This window comes from Rhinopithecus roxellana, chromosome 8, assembly GCF_007565055.1.
Source record: "Rhinopithecus roxellana isolate Shanxi Qingling chromosome 8, ASM756505v1, whole genome shotgun sequence".
Lineage (NCBI taxonomy): Eukaryota > Metazoa > Chordata > Mammalia > Primates > Cercopithecidae > Rhinopithecus > Rhinopithecus roxellana.
This window is the reverse complement of record NC_044556.1, coordinates 134,857,402-134,881,593: the sequence shown is the minus strand read 5'-3', so window position 1 is coordinate 134,881,593 and position 24,192 is coordinate 134,857,402. Positions and strand designations below refer to the sequence as shown.

The 24,192-nt window shown below is 43.6% G+C and overlaps 1 protein-coding gene across 1 annotated transcript in view; it reads left to right on the top strand.

Annotated features, from left to right (window-relative positions):
• The window catches only part of NIBAN1 (niban apoptosis regulator 1), a 178,423-nt gene extending 156,356 nt beyond the window's left edge, over nucleotides 1-22,067 (top strand). Inside the window, exons 10-14 of the mRNA XM_010368956.2 lie at nucleotides 4,677-4,838; nucleotides 9,018-9,128; nucleotides 11,040-11,147; nucleotides 14,826-14,937; nucleotides 16,930-22,067. Coding sequence (XP_010367258.2) covers nucleotides 4,677-4,838; nucleotides 9,018-9,128; nucleotides 11,040-11,147; nucleotides 14,826-14,937; nucleotides 16,930-18,062 — 1,626 coding nt within the window. The 3' untranslated portion in view covers nucleotides 18,063-22,067. The remainder of the gene's footprint in view (nucleotides 1-4,676; nucleotides 4,839-9,017; nucleotides 9,129-11,039; nucleotides 11,148-14,825; nucleotides 14,938-16,929) is intronic.
• Nucleotides 22,068-24,192: the final 2,125 nt, after the last annotated feature.

Here is a 24,192-nt window from a genome sequence, read left to right as displayed (position 1 = left end):
GAAGGCAGAGACCAAGAGAAAGTACTGCTATGTGATTACAAAGTCAAGCTCCTAAGAACATAAAACAAGATGGAGATAAGCGGTGATTTTTACCATTCATTCAACTGTTTTTACAGAGAGAGAAGCCAGAAATCTGACTGGTAAGAAATTCTTACCTTTTGGCCAGCATGCCAGGCTCTGGGCTCCCTTTCCCTGAGTGGCTTTAGTGACCCAGCTTGCTGCACCATCACGCTGGGGTCCAAGCCGCATCATAAAGGAAAATTATTTTTTTTCACTCTGGCCAGAGCAAAATAATAAAACATAGACATTAGCCACTCTGCTTAGCACCCAATATCAAACTGGCGAGGCTTAAATTTGCCCTCAGATGGCCCTCCTCATCTTTAATCAAACCTCCAACTAGGAATTTCAAGGCGCGGTCTCTGGGCAAGATGGTTGCCCTGAGTAACGGAAAAGATATGAAAGGAAAATAAGATGAAGGAAAGTATTGCCTGTGGCATTGTGCAGAAGGTGAAGAGCTCAGGGAGGCCAGAGCAAGACCCATTCATTTCAGCGACACTGAAAAGTTCTGATGGCCGCTAGTTAGTAGCGAAAGGATCTTTTCCAGCAGTCTCATCAGCTCTCAGGTTTCCCTCTTTTTGGGGAGGGAGGAAAAAGTTCCCCATGTCCCACGATCCTGTACATGCCTAATCCTGTCACCCACAGCTATCAGCAAAGAGTGTAAGGCAGATTATTCCAAAGAGAATAGCAGTTGACATCCCATAGTGCCAAAACCGTTCCTAGCCAAAAGAGACTTTACTGAGAGCCCTCATTTTAAAAATGTACTTCAGTGCAGCCAGGCACAGTAGCTCACGCCTGTTATCCTGGCACTTTGGAAGGCCAAGGCGGGTAGATCACGAGGTCAGGAGATCGAGACCATCCTGGCTAACACAGCGAAACCCCATCTCTAATAAAAATACAAAAACTTAGCCGGGTGTGGTGGTGGGCGCCTGTAGTCCCAGCTACTCGGGAGGCTGAGGCAGGAGAATGGAGTGAACCAGGGAGGCAGAGCTTGCAGTGAGCTGAGATCCCGCCACTGCGCTCCAGCCTGGGCAACAGAGAGAGACTCCATCTCAAAAAAAAAAAAAAAAAAAAGAAAGAAAAAGAAGGAAAGAAAGTACTTCAATGCATTGTTGTTCATTTGGAACATTCCACTGTAAGTTATCTTTAGTAAGATTTTGCTGTTTCTGTAAGACTTCACTGCCTCCCAGGCCTAATGTGTAAGCCAGAAGGAACTTAGTTTTCCAGAAATTAAGGAGCCCATTTTTACCTAAAATATTGGCTTTACTCCCAGGTTCTCTTGATTAACTTAGCCAATGATTTTTCCTACCTAAGCACACAAGAAAAATGAAAAAAGGGGTAGAACACAGAAATCCCTATGAATTTTCAAAAGCCAAATTTTATAACCCCTGCAATATTACTGCTTACTACCAGTTCCTTTCTGACCCAGTCAGATATAAGAGGCCTCTAACTGGATCCAAGCCGGTTAATTCCCGGATCAAATCTGTTCCTGGACCCAGTCCAGTTTCTGTCATAACTACAAACCCAGTTTGGATCAGAAACTTACTCAAGGAAACTCAGAGAACTCAAAGCACAAATCCATGGAGCTCCAAAACCCTAGAGGGAGCATACCCGCGATCCCCAGCCTCTTTGAGAGATCAATGGACACAGGTGGGACCTGCAGGTACCTTGTGTGTTCACTCAGCTCTCCTGGGGGTCACTAGAAGCTCCACTTCGGATCCTGCTTCTGACACCATCTGATAAAAGAAAAACTTCAGCCAAATTAAATTTAAAGGAGTTTAGCTGAGCAATGAATGATTCACAAATCGGGCAGCCCCTAGAATCACAGCAGATTCACAAAGTCTCCAGGGGTGCCTCACGGTCAGAATAAATTTACAGACAAAGAAGGTAAGGTAATGTACAGGAATCAGAAGTGAGAAACAGAAATAGAAATAGAAATTACAACTCGGCATTTGCCTTATCTGAACACAGTTTGAACATTCAGCAGTCTATGAGTGGTTGAAGTATGGCTGCTGGGACTGGCTAACACTCAGCTATTGTTACAGGTGCATACTACTAAGTTAGGTTTTCAGTTTTGTCTGACTCTTACAGTTTATCCACAAGGACTCAAATATAGAAGTATGGAATCCTTCTCAGGCTATATTTAGTTTGCTTTAACAGATCAATATTTCTCAAAGTATAGTCCCCAGACCAGCAGTGTCATCATCACCTGGTTGTTTAAAATGCAAATTCTCAGGCCCCACTGATGATCTGCTAAATCAGAAACTCTAGGGGTAGTGCCAGGAGTTTGTTTAACCAAGACCACCAGAGGTTCTGGTGTACCCTACAGTTTTAAGAATCACTGACAAAGATACAAATTGGCAGTTTGGTTTTATACTTGACATATCGTGATGAACATCCTTACAAGTCAGTAGATAAAACCAGATGCCTCTATTTCTTTTCCTTTATTCTTTATGCATATGTACACATATATAATTGTACATTAACAGACTCACTTTACAGATGTTTTGGGGTTTCTTATTGCAGCCTGTTTTGTTTTACTTGTCTTCATTCTCCCCCTTCCCCAATGCCACCACCTCCCCTCAAGCAACTCGTGTTAACAACTTAGCATATGCCATTCTATATTTTCCCCATTCCCATCTAACACATAAAACACACACTTAGAGGCTAGACTTTAGATTGCCTGCTTTAAGAAAAATGGGATTATATTTTATATATTACTCTGCTTATCAGTTTCTCATCCAAAAATACCTCATGAAACTGTTTCCAAGGTAACTGTTTTAGCTCTAAATCTTTCTTTGTAATGGCTGCATGATATTTCATGTATGGATACACCATGATATATTCATTCATCTCACTATTGCTGGCATTATGAATAAAGCTGTAATAAATATATATATTTATATACATATATATGTACACACTCACACACACATACACGCACGTATACCCTGATGTGTTTATTTCTGTAGTATACATTCCTGGGACAGGATTGCCAGGTTGAAAGTACATTTCTCATGTTAAAAAATGTTTCCATTGCATTTCAAAAGAAGGATTTAAATTTTACATTTCCACTAATTGTGTATGATAGGGGCTTTCTCCCCCATATTGTCATCAGCAATAGGTGTTATCATGTGATTAAACTTTACCAATCTGATAGGAGCAAAGTGGGAACCCATTTTCCCTCTCCTGTCTTCTTAATTGATATTTTAAAAAAATAGACACATTCCATTTTGTGAGGAGCTGCAAGTTCCCCAGCATGCTTTTGATCCTTAATTCCACTTCAGTGGACCTCTCCATAACTCACTTCATAAAGGGAGCAGTATTTTCCCTTTAAAGCATAATGAGAGTGGGCCCTTTTAAAATTCCTGTTTAGAGAAACCTAGAAATCTAGATTATCTCTTCTGCATGAGCTGAAAGTCAGACAGTGCATCCTATATTATTCATATGTACCCTGCCTCATTCCCCAGTTCCCTCTAGACCCTCCATTTTCGGAACCTTTCTTTCTGCCTTCTTCTGCTCCACCCATTCCCCTGTTTATTTTAAACCTCCAGTATCCCCTTTAAAAAATGATTTTAGGCCAGGCGCGGTGGCTCAAGCCTGTAATCCCAGCACTTTGGGAGGCCGAGACGGGCGGATCACGAGGTCAGGAGATCGAGTCCATCCTGGCTAACACGGTGAAACCCCGTCTCTACTAAAAATACAAAAAACTAGCCGGGCGTTGTGGCAGGCGCCTGTAGTGCCAGCTACGTAGGAGGCTGAGGCAGGAGAATGGCGTGAACCCAGGAGGCGGAGCTTGCAGTGAGCTGAGATCCGGCCACTGCACTCCAGCCTGGGCGACAGAGCGAGACTCCATCTCAAAAAAAAAAAAAAAAAAAAAAAAAAGATTTTAAAATAAGTTTGGAAAACAGAATGCATTCTGTTGCGACAACATTTGTTGATAACACTTTAGGGCTTTAGCAGGTGAGGTCTGATGCTGGAAGCCCAATGACCTCATTGATTGAGTGCAAACTAGAGTAGGAGGGACACCAGTTCTTCAAACTGGATACCTCTCCCAGTTCAGGGCTCTGCCTCTCCACTTCCCATCCCTTAGCACCTGAAGCAACCTATAGCAGAGGGAAGCCCTGTGGGCCCTGGCTGAGCCTCATACAATTGTGAGAAACTCTGGCTTCCCTTCCAAAGTCCAGGAGTCCAGGGAGCATCCCGACCTCCCTGGGGTTTTTTGAGAGGAGTGTCACTCACTAAAGAAGATTTTGGAAGCCTGGGGGCCCAGCAGCAACCATGTGTCAGAGCCTACCTGCCTGGTTCTTGAGCTCTGGAAGTGGGAGCTTGGAGTTCATCAACAGCTTACAAAGACTGGAGTACCCCTGGGTGCACCCCTGGGTCTTCCTGTCATCCAGTTGGTGTTTCTCCTGGTTTCTGTCCTACCATTACAGCTACCCTAGGAACCCACTGCAGGAGGAAAATAAGACAGTTGAAGGTATCACAGATGTAGGGATCTGAGTAATGATTCACTTTAACATGCATTTGATTGTTTAGAATGTATGTAATATGCAATATGTATGCAATACCACTCCTCGATCTGAGGGTGTTTAATGTTTCACTTCACCAAAATGCAGCATCTAGACCAGCTTATGAATCTTCCGCTGCATTCCGTGAAGATGGAACCTTGTTATACTAAAGTCAACCTGCTTCACGAGCGCCTGCAGGATCTCAAGAGCCGCTTCAGATTCCCCCACGTCGATCTGGTGATTCAGAGGACACAGAACTACATGCAGGAGGTGGGTGTGGCAGGGGCATCCCTGGTGGATGAGGGTAAACAGAGAGCAGAGAAACGGGTGCTGGCCAGTGAGACCGGCTGCTGGTGTAGCTGAGGGAAATGTGTCGCATCTCTTTAGCCATCATGTTGAGGGAGGACATGTTCAGTCCCTCCACTGGCTTCATCTTCCTTCCATGTAGGTGAACATCATAGACAAGATATAGCTCAGAAAAATAAAGTAGCATTAATTGATAACTACTCGATTTGTCAAATCAGTGCTTTAACCTTGGCTACATGTTGGAATCACCTGGGGGAAATACTGATGTCCAGGCTGGAGTGCAGTGGCACAATCTTGGCTCACTGCATGCAACCTTTGCCTCCCAGGTTCAAGTGATTGTCTTGCTTCAGCTTCCTGAGTAGCTGGGACTACAGGCATGTGCCAACATGCCTGGCTAATTTTTGTATTTTTAGTAGAGATGGGGTTTTACTGTGTTGGCCAGGCTGGTCTCAAACTCTTGACCTCAAGTGATCTGCCCACCTCAGCCTCCTGAAGTGCTGGGATTACAGGCATGAGCCACCACACCCAGCCTATATGGCTACTTTTTGATAGAACGTCCCTACCCTGATTCCTACTGCTTCTAATATGCAGCCAGGATTGAGAACCACTGGCTTAAATTAATTCCCTAATGTAATTAAGAGCAAACCAATCAATCAATCAATCATAGCTTCATATTTGAATTTCTTGAGTCTGCTTGACAGGTTTCTTTCTTTTTTTTTTTTTCGTAAGGAACCTTTTCCCCAGTAACAGGAATGAATAGCACAAACTCCTTCCATATTATGGTGTTTCCTAAATGAACAAGGGGTGTGGTCATCAACACTCTAAAGGACACCATGCCATTTCACACAGATATTCTGAGGAGAGATTACTGTGGGCCAGACACTGTACCAGATCCCACTTCAGGGAGCTTGAGTGAGACAAATTCTTAGATAAATTCACTACGGTGTTGAAAGTATGATAAAGGTATATATTGTGGCCAGGCACACTGGCTTATGCCTGTAATCTCAGCATTTGGGGAGGCCGAGGCGGGTGGATCACTTGAAGTCAGGAGTTTAAGACCAGCCTGGCAATTAGATGTGCTGCCTCAGGGTCATGGGATATGTAATAAGAACAGTTAATTTCATGAGCATGAGCCCACTGTTACACTTTCTTTGCTGTGACATTTCATTTTTTATAAGATGCAATGATTTGGGAATGATGTTGGATAAGGTATTCTGTGAGTCAGCAGCAATATTGTGGTGCCGGCAGAAGCAAATAAGAGAATGTATTGTGAGGCCGGGCGCGGTGGCTCAGGCCTGTGATCCCAGCACTTTGGGAGGCCGAGACGGGCGGATCGCGGGGTCGGGAGATCAAGACCATCCTGGCCAGAATGGTGAAACCCCGTCTCTACTAAAAAAACACAAACCTGCCCGGGCGGGGTGGCGGGCGCCTGTGGTCCCAGCTACTCAGGAGGCTGAGGCAGGAGAGTGGCGTGGATCCAGGAGGTGGAGCTTGCAGTGGGCTGAGATCTGGCCACTGCACTCCAGCCTGGGCGACAGAGGGAGACTCCATCTCAAAAAAAAAAAAAAAAAAAAAAAAGAGAGAGAATGTATTGTGAATAAAGACAACCAGGTTTCTCACTGTGGAAAAAAAAAAAGTGACAAGGAAAGGGAGAAGCTGGATTGAACCTACAATGTTGGATTATAATGGAATTTATTAGTATGAACTCGTGGCTTCATGTGTGTGTGTATGTGTGTGTTAGTATACATACATACATTTCCCAGCTCTGTCTGCTGGGAGGGACTAGGAGTAATGATACCCCAGTAGCAATGAGCATACCTAGTACCTAGGTCTTGATTTCTAAATATCATTCTCCAATAAAAGGAAACAAAAATCCTTACAGAAATTATTGATTCCACATACCTGTAATCCTAGCCTTTTGGGAGGCCAAGGTGGGTGGATCACCTGAGGTCAGGAGTTTCAGATTAGCCCGGGCAAACCCCGTCTCTACTAAAAATATAAAAATTGGTCGGGCGTGGTTGTGCGCTCCTGTAGTCCCAGCTACTCGGAGGGTGAGGCAGGAGAATCACTTGAACCCGGGGGGTGGAGGTTGCAGTGGGCCGAGATCGCTCCACTGCACTCCAGCCTGGGTGACAAAGTGACACTCCATCTCAAAACAAAAGACATTGTTGATTCCAGTACTAGGACACGAAAAATACAACATGACCCTGGGACATTTTTGTGTACCAGGAAGTAAGGACATAACTAAAAAAAAAATGATAGGGCAGACAGAAAGGACACAGGACCACCCTGAAGGTGTTCTCAACAGCCAAAGCTGAAAAAATTTGAGCACCAAATTAAATTATAATAGTACCGGAATAAAACCTACCAAATAAAATATTTGCGAGTCCATATTTATATAAATAATTGAATAAATAAATTAATGGTAGAAAAGAGACAGGAAACTTCTCCTTACAGAATTCCAATTAATAAAGAGGGAATAAGGGAAATTTGAAAATCACTATTAGAACACCACAGTAACAATTTTTACATGCCAGATCTACTGACGGATGCTGAAATCAACAACAAAAGTTTGAGGAGTAACAGGGTATTTCTACCATCTAAAAGTATCTCCAATAAGCAGGCTGGGCGCAGTGGCTCAGGCCTGTGGTCCCAGCACTTTGTGGGGCTGAGGCGGGTGGATCATGAGATCAGGAGATCCAGACCATCCTGGCTAACACGGTGAAACCCCGTCTCTACTAAAAAAAAAATACACACACACACACACACACACACACACACACACACACACACACACATATATATATATAAAATCAGCCGGGCGTGGTTGTGGGCACCTGTAGTCCCAGCTACTCTGGAGGCTGAGGCAGGAGAATGGTGTGAACCCGGGAGACAGAGTTTGCAGTGGGCAGAGATCGCACCACTGCACTCCAGCCTGGGCGACAGAGCGAGACTCCATCTCAAAAAAACAAAACAAAAGAAAAGAAAACAAAAAAGAAAGTGTGTGGCACATCCCCCTTCACTCTTTCTCTCCTGCCGCCATGTAAGATACCCTTTGTTTCCCCTTCACCTTCCGCCATGATTGTAAGTTTCCTGAGGGCCTCCCAGTCATGCTTCCTGTTAAGTCTGTGAAACTGTGAGTCAATTAAACCTCTTTTCTTTCTAAATTAAAAAAAAATAAAAAAATAAAAAATAAATAAAAAAAAGACCAGCCTGACCAACACAGCGAAATCCCATCTTTACTAAAAATACAAAAAAATTAGCCGGGCATGGTGGTGTGCACCTGTAGTCCCAGCTACTCGGAAGCCGAAGCACGAGACTCGCTTGAACCCTGGAGGCAGATGTTGCAGTGAACCAAGAGTGTGCCACTGCACTACAGCCTGTGTGACAAAGCGAAACTGTGTCTCAAAAAAAAAAAAAAAAAAAAAGTATATATTGGATGCTTTGGGATCACGGGCTTGGGGAAGAAAGAAGCTTTTTTTTTTTTTTTTTTTTTCATAAAAGTTATGGACAGGATTAAGTGATACATTTTAGCTAACCCTTGAGTTGTGAGGGATGAAAGAGGAAGAAGGAACAAAATTGGGCAACAGTTTAGCAGAAGTCTCTTTCGTAATACTGGACCCTGGTGACTGGAACACAGGCAAAGGTGCAGAGAATAAGATACCTGCACTACTTCTGCTTTCTGAGTCATGAGCGTGTCAGCCACTGTCCCCACCCATCCCTGACCTTCCTGCCTTCCCAGCCCTGCAGAGAGAGGGAGAGATATGCTGCGGAGGGCTTTACATCCACTTAAAAGTGGAGGTGCAGCCAAAAACTAGTTGAAGAAGGCTCCAGCCTCATCCCTTAGTCAGTGGCTGCAGGTATCAGAGAATAGAAGAGGAGTACCCACAGGAGATGACAGAACGCTTGCTCAGTCCCATGGCCTTGGGTTTTCCAACTTCTTCCTGTTCCCACTGTGGCCACGTGAACATTTGTTTCATAGTCTTGGTGATGGGGTCATGTTGCTCTGGGTCACCCCCAGAGTAACAGCCGAGGGGACTCATCTCTGATGGCTCCTACTCTCCAAGCCCACTTAGCCAGGCCAGTGGTTGGTGATCCCAGCCTCTGACTGTTGTCTGTTTCTGTGTCACTTCTGCTTTCTAGCTAATGGAGAATGCAGTGTTCACTTTTGAGCAGTTGCTTTCCCCACATCTCCAGGGAGAGGCCTCCAAAACTGCAGTTGCCATTGAGAAGGTTAAGCTCCGAGTCTTAAAGGTAAAACCGTTCTCTTGTTTGTGGGAAGCATAAAATGAGAACGTGACCCCTGTTTCTTTTGTGAAATGGAAAATACCATGTTTTCTCCTTCGCTCTAATCTTTCCCCACTCCTTCCTCTCTGAAGTCCAGTGACTTGTCAATCTGCTGCGATTTCTCCAGTGTGACTTCCATGCCTCTTCTGCCATCTAGTGACCACTGCTAGTCCTCAGTATCATTACCCACAGCTAGAGGCCCTGTGTCCCAGCTTTCATAGAGATAGAACTCGACAAACATTTATTGGCTGTCCACTATAAGTATTGTATGGGATGTAAAAATAGGCAAGGCACAGCTTCTTTCTTCAAAGAGGTTACAAATATAGTAACATCCATTAAACTGGCAAATATTTTATTGAAAAATCAAAACCTCATGGCAAAGGAAATACTCCAAGGAAAAGAAACCTACCATATGAAATTGTTTTAAATGTACTTCAGCTAAGTGTATATTAAAATAGTTTTAATAATAGGAGCTTGCGCATATGTTATATTTTAAAAGCTTTTACTTGATCCCTACAAGAACTTGTGCATTCACTAGAATATGCCCCCCTTGTACAGATGAGGAACTGATTCTGTAAAAGCTAATATGACTTAATTAAGCTCAACAGGCTGGTCAATGGTGAGTTTAAGGATAAATGATCATACACCTAGTCCACTGATTTTTTTTACTGCTTTCTAGTTATCCTAAACAGTGCTTTGGAACAGAAGATCAAAGTCCCACAGAGCCTACGGGTGATCTCTGAATTTCAGACTTGATCTTGATGCTTCACAAGCAAGAGGAAACTCTAGCAACCAATTCACTGATATTAAAAATGATACTGATCATGGTAACACACATAATAATGAAATTGCAATGGAACTAAAAAAAAAGATAGTGTCAGTGTCAAATGCTTTAGCATACAGAAAGAAAGGAAGAAAAAATGTAGAAAGGTGTTCAAATATTAGGACCACAGGTTTGAGAGAGATTTTGAGTGCCTTTAGTTCAACTTCATGTTCAGTGTTCAGCAGCTTCCCTCAAGGGGTGATCCCACTCGTGCTCCGACACCTGCACTGGCAGGTTGCTTTTTGCCTCTCAGGATAGCCCATTTGAGTTCTTGACAGCAAGAACATGCTTTCTTATGTTAGACCAAAGTTCTCACCACTGGTCATTCCAGTTCTACCCACTTCATTCATAACCTTCTTCCACGTGGCAGCCTTTGGTTGTTTGAATAAGTTATAACTTGCCCTAAGTTATTATCTCCAGTATAAACACCTTGGTCTCTTTAACTGTTCTTCACTTGGCCTGACCATTCTTCTCACTGCCTATGACTGTACTCTGATTTATCTGTGATCCCCTTGAAGTGAGATCTAAAATTAAATCCTGGTCTCCATGTTGGGATGTCCAATGCAGAACAGAGAGAATCATCATCTTTCTTGTGCTGGATACTGAACTTCTTTGGTTAACATATCACAGTGTTTATGGAGCCACTAGCCAGGCCTTCTCTTCCCTTGTGGAAATCATTACAACCCACTGACCCTGCTTTGAGGATGTGGAGTAATAGATGATCATGGACCTACCTGGGACAGGAGTAATAAAGTACAAACTCACCCCCCAATTCTATCCGCAACTTCTTTATAATGCAGAAGTCACCACTCTGTTTTGATCTTGCCTCAGTTTCCACACCTGTAAAAGGTAAGAGTGAGATGGATCATTATCAGTTATAACCTGTGCCTGCAGTGTGAGGGGATTACATGGAAAGATCTCTGAGGCCTTGGAAATACAAGAGTTCTCAGACATTAGGGGAAAAAGAGAGGTGAAGTGGGTGGGTGAGTTTTTTGCACAAGCATAAGTCAACAGATTGTAATGTAACTATTTAACATATGTTTCTTTATTGACAGCAATATGATTATGACAGCAGCACCATCCGAAAGAAGATATTTCAAAAGGCACTAGTTCAAATCACACTTCCCACCGTGCAGAAGGCACTGGCGTCCACGTGCAAACCAGTAAGAGGATGAGTTACCCTAAAGAGCTTGCTCTTCTTACCTCTGAAGTTCAAACAAGTTCTTTTGTGATGTGTACTGGCAAACAGCAGACTGGACCAGGGAGGGATTGGCAGACATTTTTGTAAATGGTCAGATAGTAAATCTTTTAAGCTTCATGGACTGCACTATTTCTGTTGCAACTATTCAGCTCTGCCATTGTAGCACACAAACAGCCATTGACTATATATAAACAGACTTTATTTGCAAAAACAAGATGCTAGCCAGATATGCTGACCCCTGTACTAGACAAAATCTCAAAAGGCAGTGATCTGAATTTGAGTCAAACTAGGGGTTGACATAGAATACCTAAGGATACCGGGTGTTCCTCATTATAGTATGACTCATAGGTCCAACATGTCCTCTGAAACTTGACCATTGCGTCCAAAAAAGATCTTAGCTAACATGATTACAGGAAATGTGTTCTGTTAAACCCAGCAATGTTGTTTAGCGAAATCAATGGAACCACTTAAAACCTCTACAAACATTGAGCATCCAGTGAGAGCCATGATTACGAGGGTGTGACTTCATCTGTAGAGCAGAGCAATGGGCCAGCAGAGACTGAAAACAGCTCTGCGAGGTTTTATTTATATCCTCATGGTACAAATGAGGAAACCTGTGTGGTTAAGCCACTGAGCCAGGGCCACAGACCTGGTGACCACCAGAGTGTGAACCCGGTTCACACTTCCCTGTAACATGATAGGCACTCAGGAAATTGTATCAAGTACTGCTACCACTATTATTATTACTACTTCTGCATTTCAAAAATGATCTATTAACCTGGAACAAGGCCTGCTCCCTCTTGGAGCAAATGATAAAGAGGTTTTTGGCAGCTCAGAGAGTCTCCAAGCACTGGAACATTAAAATCCTTTGCATGAGTTATTTTACCGCAGACATTTCTTTGGTCATTTTTATAGTCTGTAAGTGTTGTTTTTCTTCAGATCATCATCAGCATATTAGATGTATTTGGCATTTATTTCTGGGGCATAGTTCTTTAATAGGAAAGGATTTGATTAAGCCAAGGGATTGACCCTTGACCTTACATGGCAGAACAGTTCAGCAGCCAAATGATGATGGTGTCCACTGCTAGGTGGGTTTGCACACAGATGTTCTGCTTAGAATTTTTTTTTTTCAATCACAAAGGCAGTTTGGGGGCCTCAAATCCACCTTCTTTCAGGAGAAAGGTAAGGAGGTTCTCCTTCTCATCGGCTCCCCTCTTTCCAAGCATCAACAGAGTGTGCTGTGCCCAATCTGTAAGAGGCTCTTGTAATTTTTTAATCAGGAGGCATTGATTTCAAAAGAGCCTGTGACCCAGCGTTTTTCGTAATGGAGGATATTATATCAGCTTCAAGAGCTTTTTAAAAATCTGGATTTGCAGAATAGATGAATGAGGGAATTATCTGCTTCCTAGAAGGAGTTTTTATTTTGCTAAAGTGCATTTCCCTTGGCTCTATAAGTAGCAGCTTCCTAGATCTGTGGTACTCAACCTCAGCCAGAGCTATGTATTAGAATTGTCTGGGGAACTGTGAAAAAATGATTCTGACTCCCCAACACCTACCTTCAGTGATACTAAATTAATTGGCCGAGGGAAGTAAACCTATGGCCCTGTTCAACCAATTCAATATAGAAGACCTGTTTTGTAAAGTTGGTCACTTCATGACAGTATACATGGCCATAGAAAGTACTCCTTCCCACAGAATTATTTAGCTGGTTGAAAATTTAAAGATTACTGTTTATTGAGTCAGAAATATGTATTAGATGTGTATCACATATGATCCAGGCATTATGCCAGGCCAGCATCCCTGCAGTTCTGGAGTTCATGGTAGAGAGTGGGAGACAGGCAAACAGGACGCCATGTGAGGAACACAGCAGTTGCTGCATGGGGAAGAGTTCCAATGAAAGTGCCAAACTCTGCTTCTGCAGCCAGGAAGGACTTCCAGGGTCATGCTTTCACCCAGTCCTGAGGGATGAATGACAATCAGGGGAGTAGGAATGGGAGACCACATGGGAAGGATGAAAGGGTGTTGTAGGCATGAGTCTGTGCCTCTCGTTTAGCAGAGGAAGAGACAGAGGCACAGAGCAGTGATGTGGCTCACCAAGGTCCCATGTCTAGTCCAGGGCAATCTCCAGTCTCCTGGGCAATGCTTTTCTCAAATCTGTGCAACAGTCCTGCCTCTAGACCCTCTAGGGGTCATTGAAGCTCATGTCTCTTCAATCCTTTGTCTTTCTTCTTGGCTGGGTTTAAAGGAACCCATTATTACCCACTGTGATCTGGGCTACAGTGCCCCAAAGTCCTAGCACTGAGAGTTGTCTGAGGTGGTGCTTCTGATCACCTGCTGTAAATACTGTCCTTCCAGGCAAGAGACCACAAATCCCATGATAAGTCCCTGATTCTCTTAAGAGCCGCATGTGGGAAGCCATGCCCCAGCACCACTAGGTGCAAGGATTACCGAATTAATCTCTGGGATATAATTTGGTACATTTTGATCCCTGCCCTGTCCTCATGCTGATAAAAGGCAAGCCATTTGGAAACCCTTGGAAAAGAGGGAGAGTTAAGGGTTGCACCATGCCTGGGCTATCCTAGAAGGAATCAATGAATGTCAGGGCCAGTTGAAGAGAAAGAAATGTTTCTGAAGAGCCCTTGCCTAGAGATTCTCCCAACCCCCAAAGTGGCCCCATTCTAATAAAGTTAAGCGTACATCTACCCTATGACCCAACTTTACTTTTAGGTATATGCCCAACATGAACAAGCCCTTAAATCCACAAAAAAATATATGTACAAGAATGTTCACAGCAATTATATTTATGGTTGAAAATTGAAAAACAATCTCAATTTTCATCAATGTGAGTGCAGATAAACAATTTTTGTTTATCCATATAATGAATACCACTTAACAATAAAAAGGAATGAGCTACTGATAGATGTAGCAACATGGATGAATCTCAAAAACAAACAAAATAATTATGATTTCATGTCTATAAAGTTCAAGAACAAGCAAAAACCAATCTATCATGATAGGTATAAAATCAGTGCTCATATCTTGAGGGGTACAGACTGGAAAGGGGAGTGGGGGAACTTTGGGGATGACGGAAATGTTCTCCTTCTTGATCTGGGTTATGGTTACATAAGTATATTTACATATTTAAAATCATTGAGCTGTACTTATCTGTACATTTTACTATATATAACATACCTTGGTAAAGTGCTGTTGTAATTTTTTAAAAAAAGGAAGAAGGAAACATCTTAGTGATGAGGGAAAAAAAGGAGGCTCCAAACCTACTATTGAGGCCTTGAGATGATTAAAAAAAAAATCACTGCTGTCTTCCCCCATGAAGTGCATAAAATGCATGGCCAGTACAAGGAAAGGGAAAGGAATCACCAATGGCTGAGTGAGTTCTGCACTTTATCATGGACAGTAATAGATGTGTTGAGGTCAGGCATGGTGCCTAGACAATGAATTGAATTGAAGGGAACCCAGTAAAATATTGTTGAATTGAGTAATTTGCCCCTGGGCCAACATTATCCTTCTCCCATGCCCTCCAAGAGAGGAATCATGAGTGGGAATCGTCTTTTCTGTATCTCCTCTAAGAACAGGCATCTCATGCCTTTTCGTCTTTATCTTCTTATCTCTTGCTCTCCAGGAGCTTCAGAAATATGAGCAGTTCATCTTTGCAGATCATACCAATATGATTCACGTTGAAAATGTCTATGAGGAGATTTTACATCAGATCCTGCTTGATGAAACTCTGAAAGGTAAGGAGGATTACCTGGTGCTGCAGGGACTCTCCCTAGAGGGGAGCATCCCTGAAACAGGATTCTGTAAGGCTAGTCTGGAGGAAAAGAGAAGAGGAAATGGACATTGGTGAGGTGGGGAGACAGTGAGGAGAGGGAAGGAAAGAAGGAAGGATACTAACCTTCATTGAGCATTATGATTAAGCACACACTAAGCTGGCACTTTAGATATTATTTTCCCTTTTTAATACAAAAATATGAATGCTGTGAGATGGGAATTTTAAGTTTCATTTTACAGATGAGAAAGTTGAGGCTTAGTGAGATTAAATCTCGGGTCTCTCATGAAGAGCTGTTTTCCTCTTGCTATTCCAGACAGAACAAAGGGAAAAGGGCTTTTCTTAGGCACAGGCTTATAACTATCCCTGCCCCCCCACTCACCAAAGCTGAGAACAGGCAATTCCAGCAGCAAGGCTTGTTAATGGCTCTCTCAACACATTCCCAGCCTACACTCAGCTGGACAGAAAAAGGTGCAGGGTGATGACGCAGTGTCATGCGAGTCTCGGTAGGACCCTGGCACCCGGTATCCTCAGGAATCCCTTGCCTGGGATTGGATTGTGGATAGGAAAACTTGTTAAAAATATGCTGGAGGGCCAGGCATGGTGGCTCACGCCTGTAATCCCAGCACTTTGGGAGGCTGGGGCAGGCAGATCACTTGAGGTCAGGAGTTTGAGACCAGCCTGGCCAACACGGTGAAACCCCATCTCTACTAAAAATATTTAAAAATTAGCTGAGCGTGATGGTGCATGCCTGTAATCCCAGCTACTCCAGAGGTGAGGTAGGAGAATCGATTGAACCCAGGAGGCAGAGGTTGCAGTGAGTGAGATTGTGTCACTGCATTCCAGCCTGGGTGACAGAGTGAGACTAGGTCTCAAAAAAAAAGGCTGGAGAGGGCCACCATCAAACCATGGGCCTGAAACATATCTGATCTCCTTTGGGAAGGAGAAAAAAAAGAGGGAAGGTCTTAAGTATCACAAAAGACCTTCCTCAATGAAAACTGGCCAAGCACAAGCCCCAGGTCCCAGTAGCTAATTCTAGGGAATCCAATGAAGTCAGGAATATGAAGATGTTGGCGCAGTGTCTACACCAAGGAAGGGCTCAGTCAAGGCCACTGCCAGCCCACCATGGGCACCTTTGGGTGATTTAGAAAAAGACTCCTTTCCTCCAGACACTTTATTGCTCTCTGTTAGAAAATTGTCACAATATATTGATTTTGTTAGAGAAGGAAACTCGGCAGCTAGCTGCTGAAAAGCTATGCTGAATACACAAATCTATACTGTCTTTGATATGAATGGCAGTTCTGGGATGTGATATTTTTGGGCACTACAGCCCCTGCACTGCCGTAAGTAGGAGGCCTGTGGTCAAAAATGTCACCTGCTGTTGTTGTTCTTATTAGATTTGCCCCTCTGGTGGCCTTTGAAACTGAGCTAGATGCACACGGATCTTCATTTCGGCCCTCTCCTCTGCATGTGCAGTACCGAGTACCTATTACACATTCAGGACTGTACTGCAAGGTAAAGCAGAGAAGTGTAAGGCCTACCCCTGCCCTAGAGGATTTCAGTCCAGGTGGACAAACTGAAGCCAGCCATCTTAGCAGCTAATAAAATGTGCTGGGGCCTCCCTGAGGGATATAGGTGATGCTATTGCAGACCCTGAGTGTCTTGAAAACAAAGGCTATAGTTTATTCATCTCTGCATTCCCAGGGCTTGTCCCACGTTAAATGCCCTGCAAATGTTTGCTGTTTGAATAAGTGCTATGGAGGCCCAGAGTTTGGAAACAGTTGACAGTCTTTGGTCATCAGGGAAGGCTCCCTGGATGTAAACTGGGTCTTGAAATAGAGAAATTTGGATAGCCAGAGAGGCTGAGAGAGGACTTTGGCTTCTCAATAAAATCAGAAAATCCAGGCTGACCAGGGCAGAGTGTTAATATCATGTTTTGTTTTCTGATATCTCTCAGTGATAAAGGAAGCTGCTCTCCTGAAGAAACACAACTTATTTGAAGATAACATGGCCTTGCCCAGTGAAAGTGTGTCCAGCTTAACAGATCTAAAGCCCCTCACAGGGTCAAACCAGGCCAGCCCTGCCAGGAGAGCTTCTGCCATTCTGCCAGGAGTTCCGGGTAGTGAGACCCTCAGTAACGAAGTATTCCAGGAGTCGGAGGAAGAGAAGCAGCCTGAGGTCCCTAGCTCGTTGGCCAAAGGAGAAAGCCTTTCTCTCCCTGGGCCAAGCCTACCCCCGGGTGGGACTGAGCAGGTGATTATTTCAAGAGTGGATGACCTCGTGGCGAGTCCTGTGACGGCAGAGGACACGGCAGAGGACACGGCAGGACTCCCAGGCACACGTTCATCAGAGCTGGAGCTTGGAGGGACCCTTGAGGGTGAAGAACCCACCCAGGAAGATCCAGAACCCATCGCTGCCTCAGGTTCTTTGAAGGAGCTCAGAAAGTTGCTGACAGCATCCATGGAAGTACCAGTGGACTCTGCTCCAGTGATAGAAGAAGATACAAACGGGGAGAGTCACGTTCCCCAAGAAAATGAAGAAGAAGAGGAAAAAGAGCCCAGTCAGGCAGGTGCCACCCATCTGGACAACTGTGAAGAAAGTGAAGTCAGTGAGAGGGAGGCCCAAACTCCCTGTCCCGAGGCCCGTGGGGAGGAGTTGGGGGGATTTCCAGAGGTAGGCACCCCAGCCTCTCCGCGAGCCAGTGGAGGCCTCACCGAGGAGCCCCTGGGGCCCGTGGAGGGGGAGCTCCCAGGAGAGGCCTACACACTCACTGCCCATGAAGGAAGAGGGGGCAAGGGCACCGAGGACAGGGAGGCCTCACAGCAAGAGGGCTGCACTTTAGGTTCTGACCCCGTCTGCCTTAGTGAGAGCCAGGTTTCTGAGGAACAGGAAGAGATGGGAGGGCAAAGCAGCGTGGCCCAGGTCACAGGCAGTGTGAATGCAGAGGAGATCAAGTTAGCCCATGTTCATGAGTGTCAGTGGGTGGTAGAGGATGCTCCAAACACGGATGTCCTGCTGTCACACAAAGATGATGTGAAGGAGGGAGAAGGTGCTCAGGAGAGTTCCCCAGAGCTGCCCTCAGAGGAGTGAAAGGGACCATTTGGCTAAAGTCTTTCTCTGAACAAAGCCAAAGGGTTATAGGGGTACACTTAGGGGTTGCATGTTACCAAAGTAAGCTGTTACCAAAAAATGTTTAAGTATTTTCTGAATTTGAATAATAAAACCAGAGGAAATGCACACAGGGCATGAGCAACTGAGGCAAACCTTTGTGGAAATGAATTGTTCTACCATGAATTTTTGCTTTAGTATTTGAATAAGAATTACAAAGGCAATGGCGTACTTGGGGTGAGAGGGAGCTGAGGATGTCTAAGAAGGGAATGTATTGCAGGGAAGACAGAGAAAACAGTAGGATGACAGTTTTGAATATACTCTTTACTTTTCGGTGGTGCAATCTTCTTATGCACTTTAAGGCTTTTTAATTTTGTTTGAGAATGCAAATGTATAGTATAAGTCTAGCTTTACTATCTACTATGCCTACTTCACCATCGCTTAAAAACTCAGCATTTGTCCACAGTCAGGCTGCAAGAGAGGGTAGGTCATGAACAGTCACCCCTGCTGGCTGTAGCCCCACAGAGGCAATCACGCCCAATAGATTCAGGAGAAGCTAAGCGGAAATGGAGGGCGGAAGGTGTGATCTGTGGGACTATCTGGGCCTGTTACTCATCCTGCTATCGATTTCTTATTAATTAATCTTGATGATTCTTATTAATTAATCACATTTTCAGGAAATTCAGATGAGGCAAGAAAATTTTATTGGCCTGGGTAAGCCTGAAAGCATTCCAAATTAGGCTTAGACTGTGCAAAGGGCTTAGCTGAGTTATCAAGCTTAAAGCCCATCAATTAAACAAACATTATTTGAACAGTTACTGCATGCCACACACTGTGTTGAGCTTAGTAATAAAAAAAAAAGAAAGAAAAGATAAGGTGCTCGTTCTAGCGTAAATTGAAAGGTCCAAGGGAATTTAATCTGGAAGAAAACATATGCCAATTTTCAAACTATGACAGCGTTTTTTTTTTTCTCTTTCCATTGAAACAGTCCTAGTTCATTCCCAGAAGGGCACAAAATGAATGGATAAATAAAGACAAAAGCCAAGGTATATGCCCTCAAGTTCCAAAGATGTTACCAAAAGCTGAAATCATTAGTTTTGTCATTCAGCAAGCTAATTGAGTCTCTGTTATATACCAAGCACTGGGGATACCATGTTGCAAAAGAACTTTGTTCCTTCCTCTTAGAACTTACATTTTAATGGAAATAGACAAAACACATCTTCTTAATGGATGGTGACCTATAACCATTAATGCTGAAAGTGGAAGAGACTTACTTCTAAAAGATTAAAAGGAGTTGTTCTTTTCTCCTTCAGAAAAATACCGGATCGTTTCCTAAAATCTCCAGTCCCAGGTATTACATCTTGGTTTCCCTCCCCCACTTTTTATTTTATTTTATTTTATTTTATTTTATTTTATTTTATTTTATTTTATTTTATTTGAGATGGAGTCTTACTCTGTTGCTGAGGCTGCAGTGCAGTGGTGTGATCTCGGCTCACTGCCACCTCTGCCTCCTGGATTCAGGAGATTCTCCTCTCTCAGCCTCCCAAATAGCTGGAATTACAGCCGTGTGGCACCACTCCCGGCTAATTTTTGTATTTTTGGTAGAGATGGGTTTTCACCATGTTGGCCAGACTGGTCTCAAACTCCTGACTTCAAGTGATCCACCCATCTCGACCTTCCAAAGTGCTGGGATTATAGGTGTGAGCTGTAATCCTGGCCCCTCCCCAAATTTTAATATCAGATCTCAAAATATTTGTTGAGAACTTGTTTAGATCATCATTATCAAGTAAATTTATATCAGTTCTTTAGAGCATTTGCTTCACACACAGTTCAACCATTTAACCATAAATTAAAATATCACCCTCTTCAGCCCTCCCATGAAGAATTTCTAGGTCATAAACCTGAATAATAATATCTGTATAATATCATATTTAATTGTTGCAACTTTTCTTGGAGTGTTTAGATCCTCATGTCTTTGAGGGATCCCACCATAGGTGAAGAAAGTAAAGGCCACTTCTCCCCCAGTCTCTGCTTTCCGCAGTGCTCACTCATATCCTGGCATTTAGTATGGTGTGTTGAAATTAGGTTTACTTCCTGTCTCTCCAAGAGGCTCCTCTCTTAAAGGACAGAAACTAGGATTTAGTCATCATCTGTGCTTTCTGCTAGAAACCCACAGCCTTGAATAATGGCTTCCTGCCTCCTTGAGTCACTTTAATATCCCTGGTGCAGAGGACCTGGCATGCATCAGGCTGCTTGGGAAATGTGGGAACTGGACACCCAGAACACTGCTGTGCTGGGGCTATTTGGGGCCTGCTGTTAGGCAGAGAGACGTTTTGAATTGGGCTTTCTGCCCTTGTTGAGTTTTCTCTTAAGTAAAGTCCAAAGTCCAAGGGGCAGATGGCCAGATGCACTGCCTAGTAAGGCAGGAAGCCAAAGAAGCAGTGCCCAGCCCCACAAAGACTGCCTGACTCCCTGAGACGGTAGTGTGGAGTCCCAGCCCAGGCGGACCTCACACCAGAGCTTCCTGGCTTCCTTTATTTGCTGAATGCAGGGCTTCTTGCACCCCCTGGAAAGCTAAGAGATTTTTTTCAAACCTAAAAGAGAGTACATTTCACTGCATTGGATGGATGAACATCAATGCCCTAAATTATTCATCATGTAGGTTAGGGAGGACTGGGCACTATTTGGCAGGATGTACTCCAGAATATAATCAAAGAATTTGCTGTACATATTTCACTAAGGACAAGTTATTGGGTTGGATGCGGTAGCTTACACCTATAATCCCAGCACTTTGGGAGGCTGAGGTGGGGGGGTCACTTGAGCCCAGCAGATCTAGACAAGCCTGGGCAACATAGCAAGATCTCATCCTTACAGAAAATAATAATGGTGTGTGCCTGCAGTTCTAGCTACTTGGGTGGTTGAGGCAGGAGTATTGTTTGAGTGAGGGGAGTTGAGGCTGCAGTGACTATGATTGTACCACTGCACTCCAGCTTGGGCAACAAAATGAGACCCTGTCTCAAAAAAAAAAAAAAAAAAGACAAGTTTTCTGGAATAAGCAGGATAATTGTTAAATTTGAAGATGGAACAGGAAACTAGAGTGCATTTAAAATACTCTGTCATCATTTTAACAAGATGAATGGAATAACTTCATATCACATGAGTTTGTTTTGCTTTTCATACAGACTTGCACGGGTCATTTCAGTGGTTTCCAGATTGGAGCAAGGTTATTCTGATCTAAATGAATGGCATGAAAAGCCTCTGTGTGCCACTCTGGGGATCTCTCCTATGGGCAAAGCCATTAGAAATGCATAAAACCTCGAGACATGGTTTTTGGCAAAAACTCCATGACTTTAAACTAGTTCTTTTACTACTGATCTTTCACAAAGAAAAAATATTTTCCTTGAAAAAAATTGGGTTTGTCATTTTTTCCCTTGTAGCTTTGAGCAGAGACACAAGTGCCTTGCATTACACATAGTAAACTTTTTTTTTTTTGCATTACACATAGTAATCTTTTCCAAAAAGATTTTGGAGACTACCAGGGTAAGATTCCAACTTGTACAAAAGTTTTCTAGCTTTACATTTTTCATTATAAAAATTCTCAACTCTGGTTTTGTAGTCTGCTATATCGGAGGTAGTGATTTCAAAAGGTTTCACAATTCCCCAAGACAAAAGTGATTTTTGTTCATTATAAAAAGGTTAAGTGATATGTGATTCATAGCAATTTTGATGTGGAGAAGGGAAGGGCATCACTGACTTAATAATAATAGTTTCACTCGGTGCAACAGTTGGCAACATGTGCCTTCACACTTTACCATAAAGAGATGGGTTTGAGGGTTTGCCTTCTAAAGTCTGCAACTTCAAGAAAAAAATCGACACTGTGGATTGACTTTTCTGGTCACTATATAAAGCAAATAAACTTAAAACACTTTGTAACCATGTATTTACTCTGCCAAGTGCCTATATTCCAATAAAATGTTCATCCTTGAAGAGCCGACCAGATGTCATTTCTTTGGAAGGAGGCTGGTTTCATCTTTTAAGCAGATGTCACACTTGAGTTGGGAGGTACAGCCCTCTGAAATGAAAAGGTGAGTCACTCTTGCTGTATCATGGAACTTTTACTTTTCTGTTGTCAGAAGGAATCTGCAGGGAAGCCATGTAGTGTCAGGTGTAATTATGCTTTGATAATTCATATGCTTATGTCTCCGGGAATTGGATCACATTCATAATACAGCAGTGGGCAATTACTCTTGATGTAACTGAACTGCTGTTCAAACTTAAATTTATTTTCATTGGGTAACATTGAGCAAAACATTCATTCTTTCTGTAATTATATATAAGACAGTATGTATTTGCCGTGTCCACAGTTGCTCATTTATCCGTGGATTCATTCATCAAAAAAATAATGACTGGTCACCTCTTAGGCACTGCAGTGGGTGGTGGAGAAACAAGTGAACATAGTAGACATGATCCTTGACATCAGCAAACTCAAATTCTCAGTGTGGACCTGGCCAGGGAGAACCCCAAATGAGTATTCACTTCCTCACCTGGCCTACATCTTGTCTATAATCTCACCTTTAACTCTAGTCATACCAACAGCTTCAGGTGAGAGAGGAAGAAACATTGGAGAAATCAAGTCCACCAGTGAGGGGGCCACTTGGTGTGGCAATCATTCCTTCTCCCCCTTCCATACCAAACTTCCAGGATGCAAGAATCACTTTCATTGTGGCCCCCTCAGACCTTCTTCCACTTAGAGCCAAAATTCAGATTGGAATTAAGGGACAGGGAGTTGATTTAAAACTGTTTGCAGAGTTTTTTCTGAGGTCATATGTTTATTGGGTATGGCTTGGACAGGATCCATGAGTCTTGGGAGGGTCAACTAAAGCTATTCTCTCCTCAGCCACACTTGGAGCCGCCCCTGCTTGAACACCGCTGAATCTTTGCCACATTCTTCCTTTTGCTAAAAACATCTGGCTCTCTCATCTCCATCTGGCCAATTCCCACTTTTCCTGTAAGTGTCAGGGTAAGTCAGGCTAAATCCACCCTGCCCCCACAGCCAGTAACACTTTTCTGAACTCTCACCCTAATTTTCTTGCCCACTTCTGGTCATCCTCTCTCACTCTACTGCAGCATTTACCTTGCCTGTGCCTTTGGGACAGGTACCGTGTCTGTAATCTTTGTAATCATAGCGAAGGAATACAAAGCTCAACAGCAAATGTTTAATGCATGTTGAAGGGGCCAGGCGCGGTGGTTCACACCTGTAATCTTAACACTTTGAGAGGCCGAGATGGACAGATCACTTGAGGTCAGGTGTTCGAGACCAACCTGACCAACATGGCAAAACCCCGTCTCTACTAAAAATACAAAAATTAGCTGGGTGTGGTGGCAGGCCCCTGTAATCCAGCTACTCAGGAGGCTGAGACAGGAGAATCACTTGAACCTGGGAGGCGGAGGTTGTAGTGAGCCAAGATCATGCCACTGCACTCTAGCCTGGGTAACAGAGCGAGACTCTATACCAAAAAAAAAGTTGAAGGAATAGATAAATAGCATCCACTCCAGATGTAGAAGACAAGTGGAGATGTAGCTAATGACCCCTCAGCATGCCACAAGTGGCTGTGAAGTTGGTAACTTTATTTACCCTCAGCCTACTGGGAGAGTTCCGTTTCAGTGATGAAAACTGACCATACGCTTATGCATACCCACACCTCTGGGAGGAGCTTCAGAGCCAAGTTACCCCCAAGTCAAGCTAGCTATCAATACTATGAGCTGCTTCCTAGTTCTCAGGGCAGTGGCTGCCACTGGATTTTCTTAAGGTCTCTATGATGTAATCAATGCAAAAAGTTAAGAAGGTCACCCTTGAATTGCACCCAAGTCTGCAAAACACAAGCAAATGCCCAAGAGTTCATGGACAGCATCTACCTCTGGCAAGCTCTTCTCCTGTGGATGGGCAGGGAACAGAGAAACAGATATGGTCCCCGCTTTTTAGGGAGCTCAGTCCATTTGGGAAGATTGAGAAGCAAATCATGGTTCTGCAAGAAGCGGAGGAAGGGTTCTGGCAGCACAAATGTAGGGCTGCTCCTGAGTCTACTCAAGAAATGTCAAGTTTGGTTGTTGA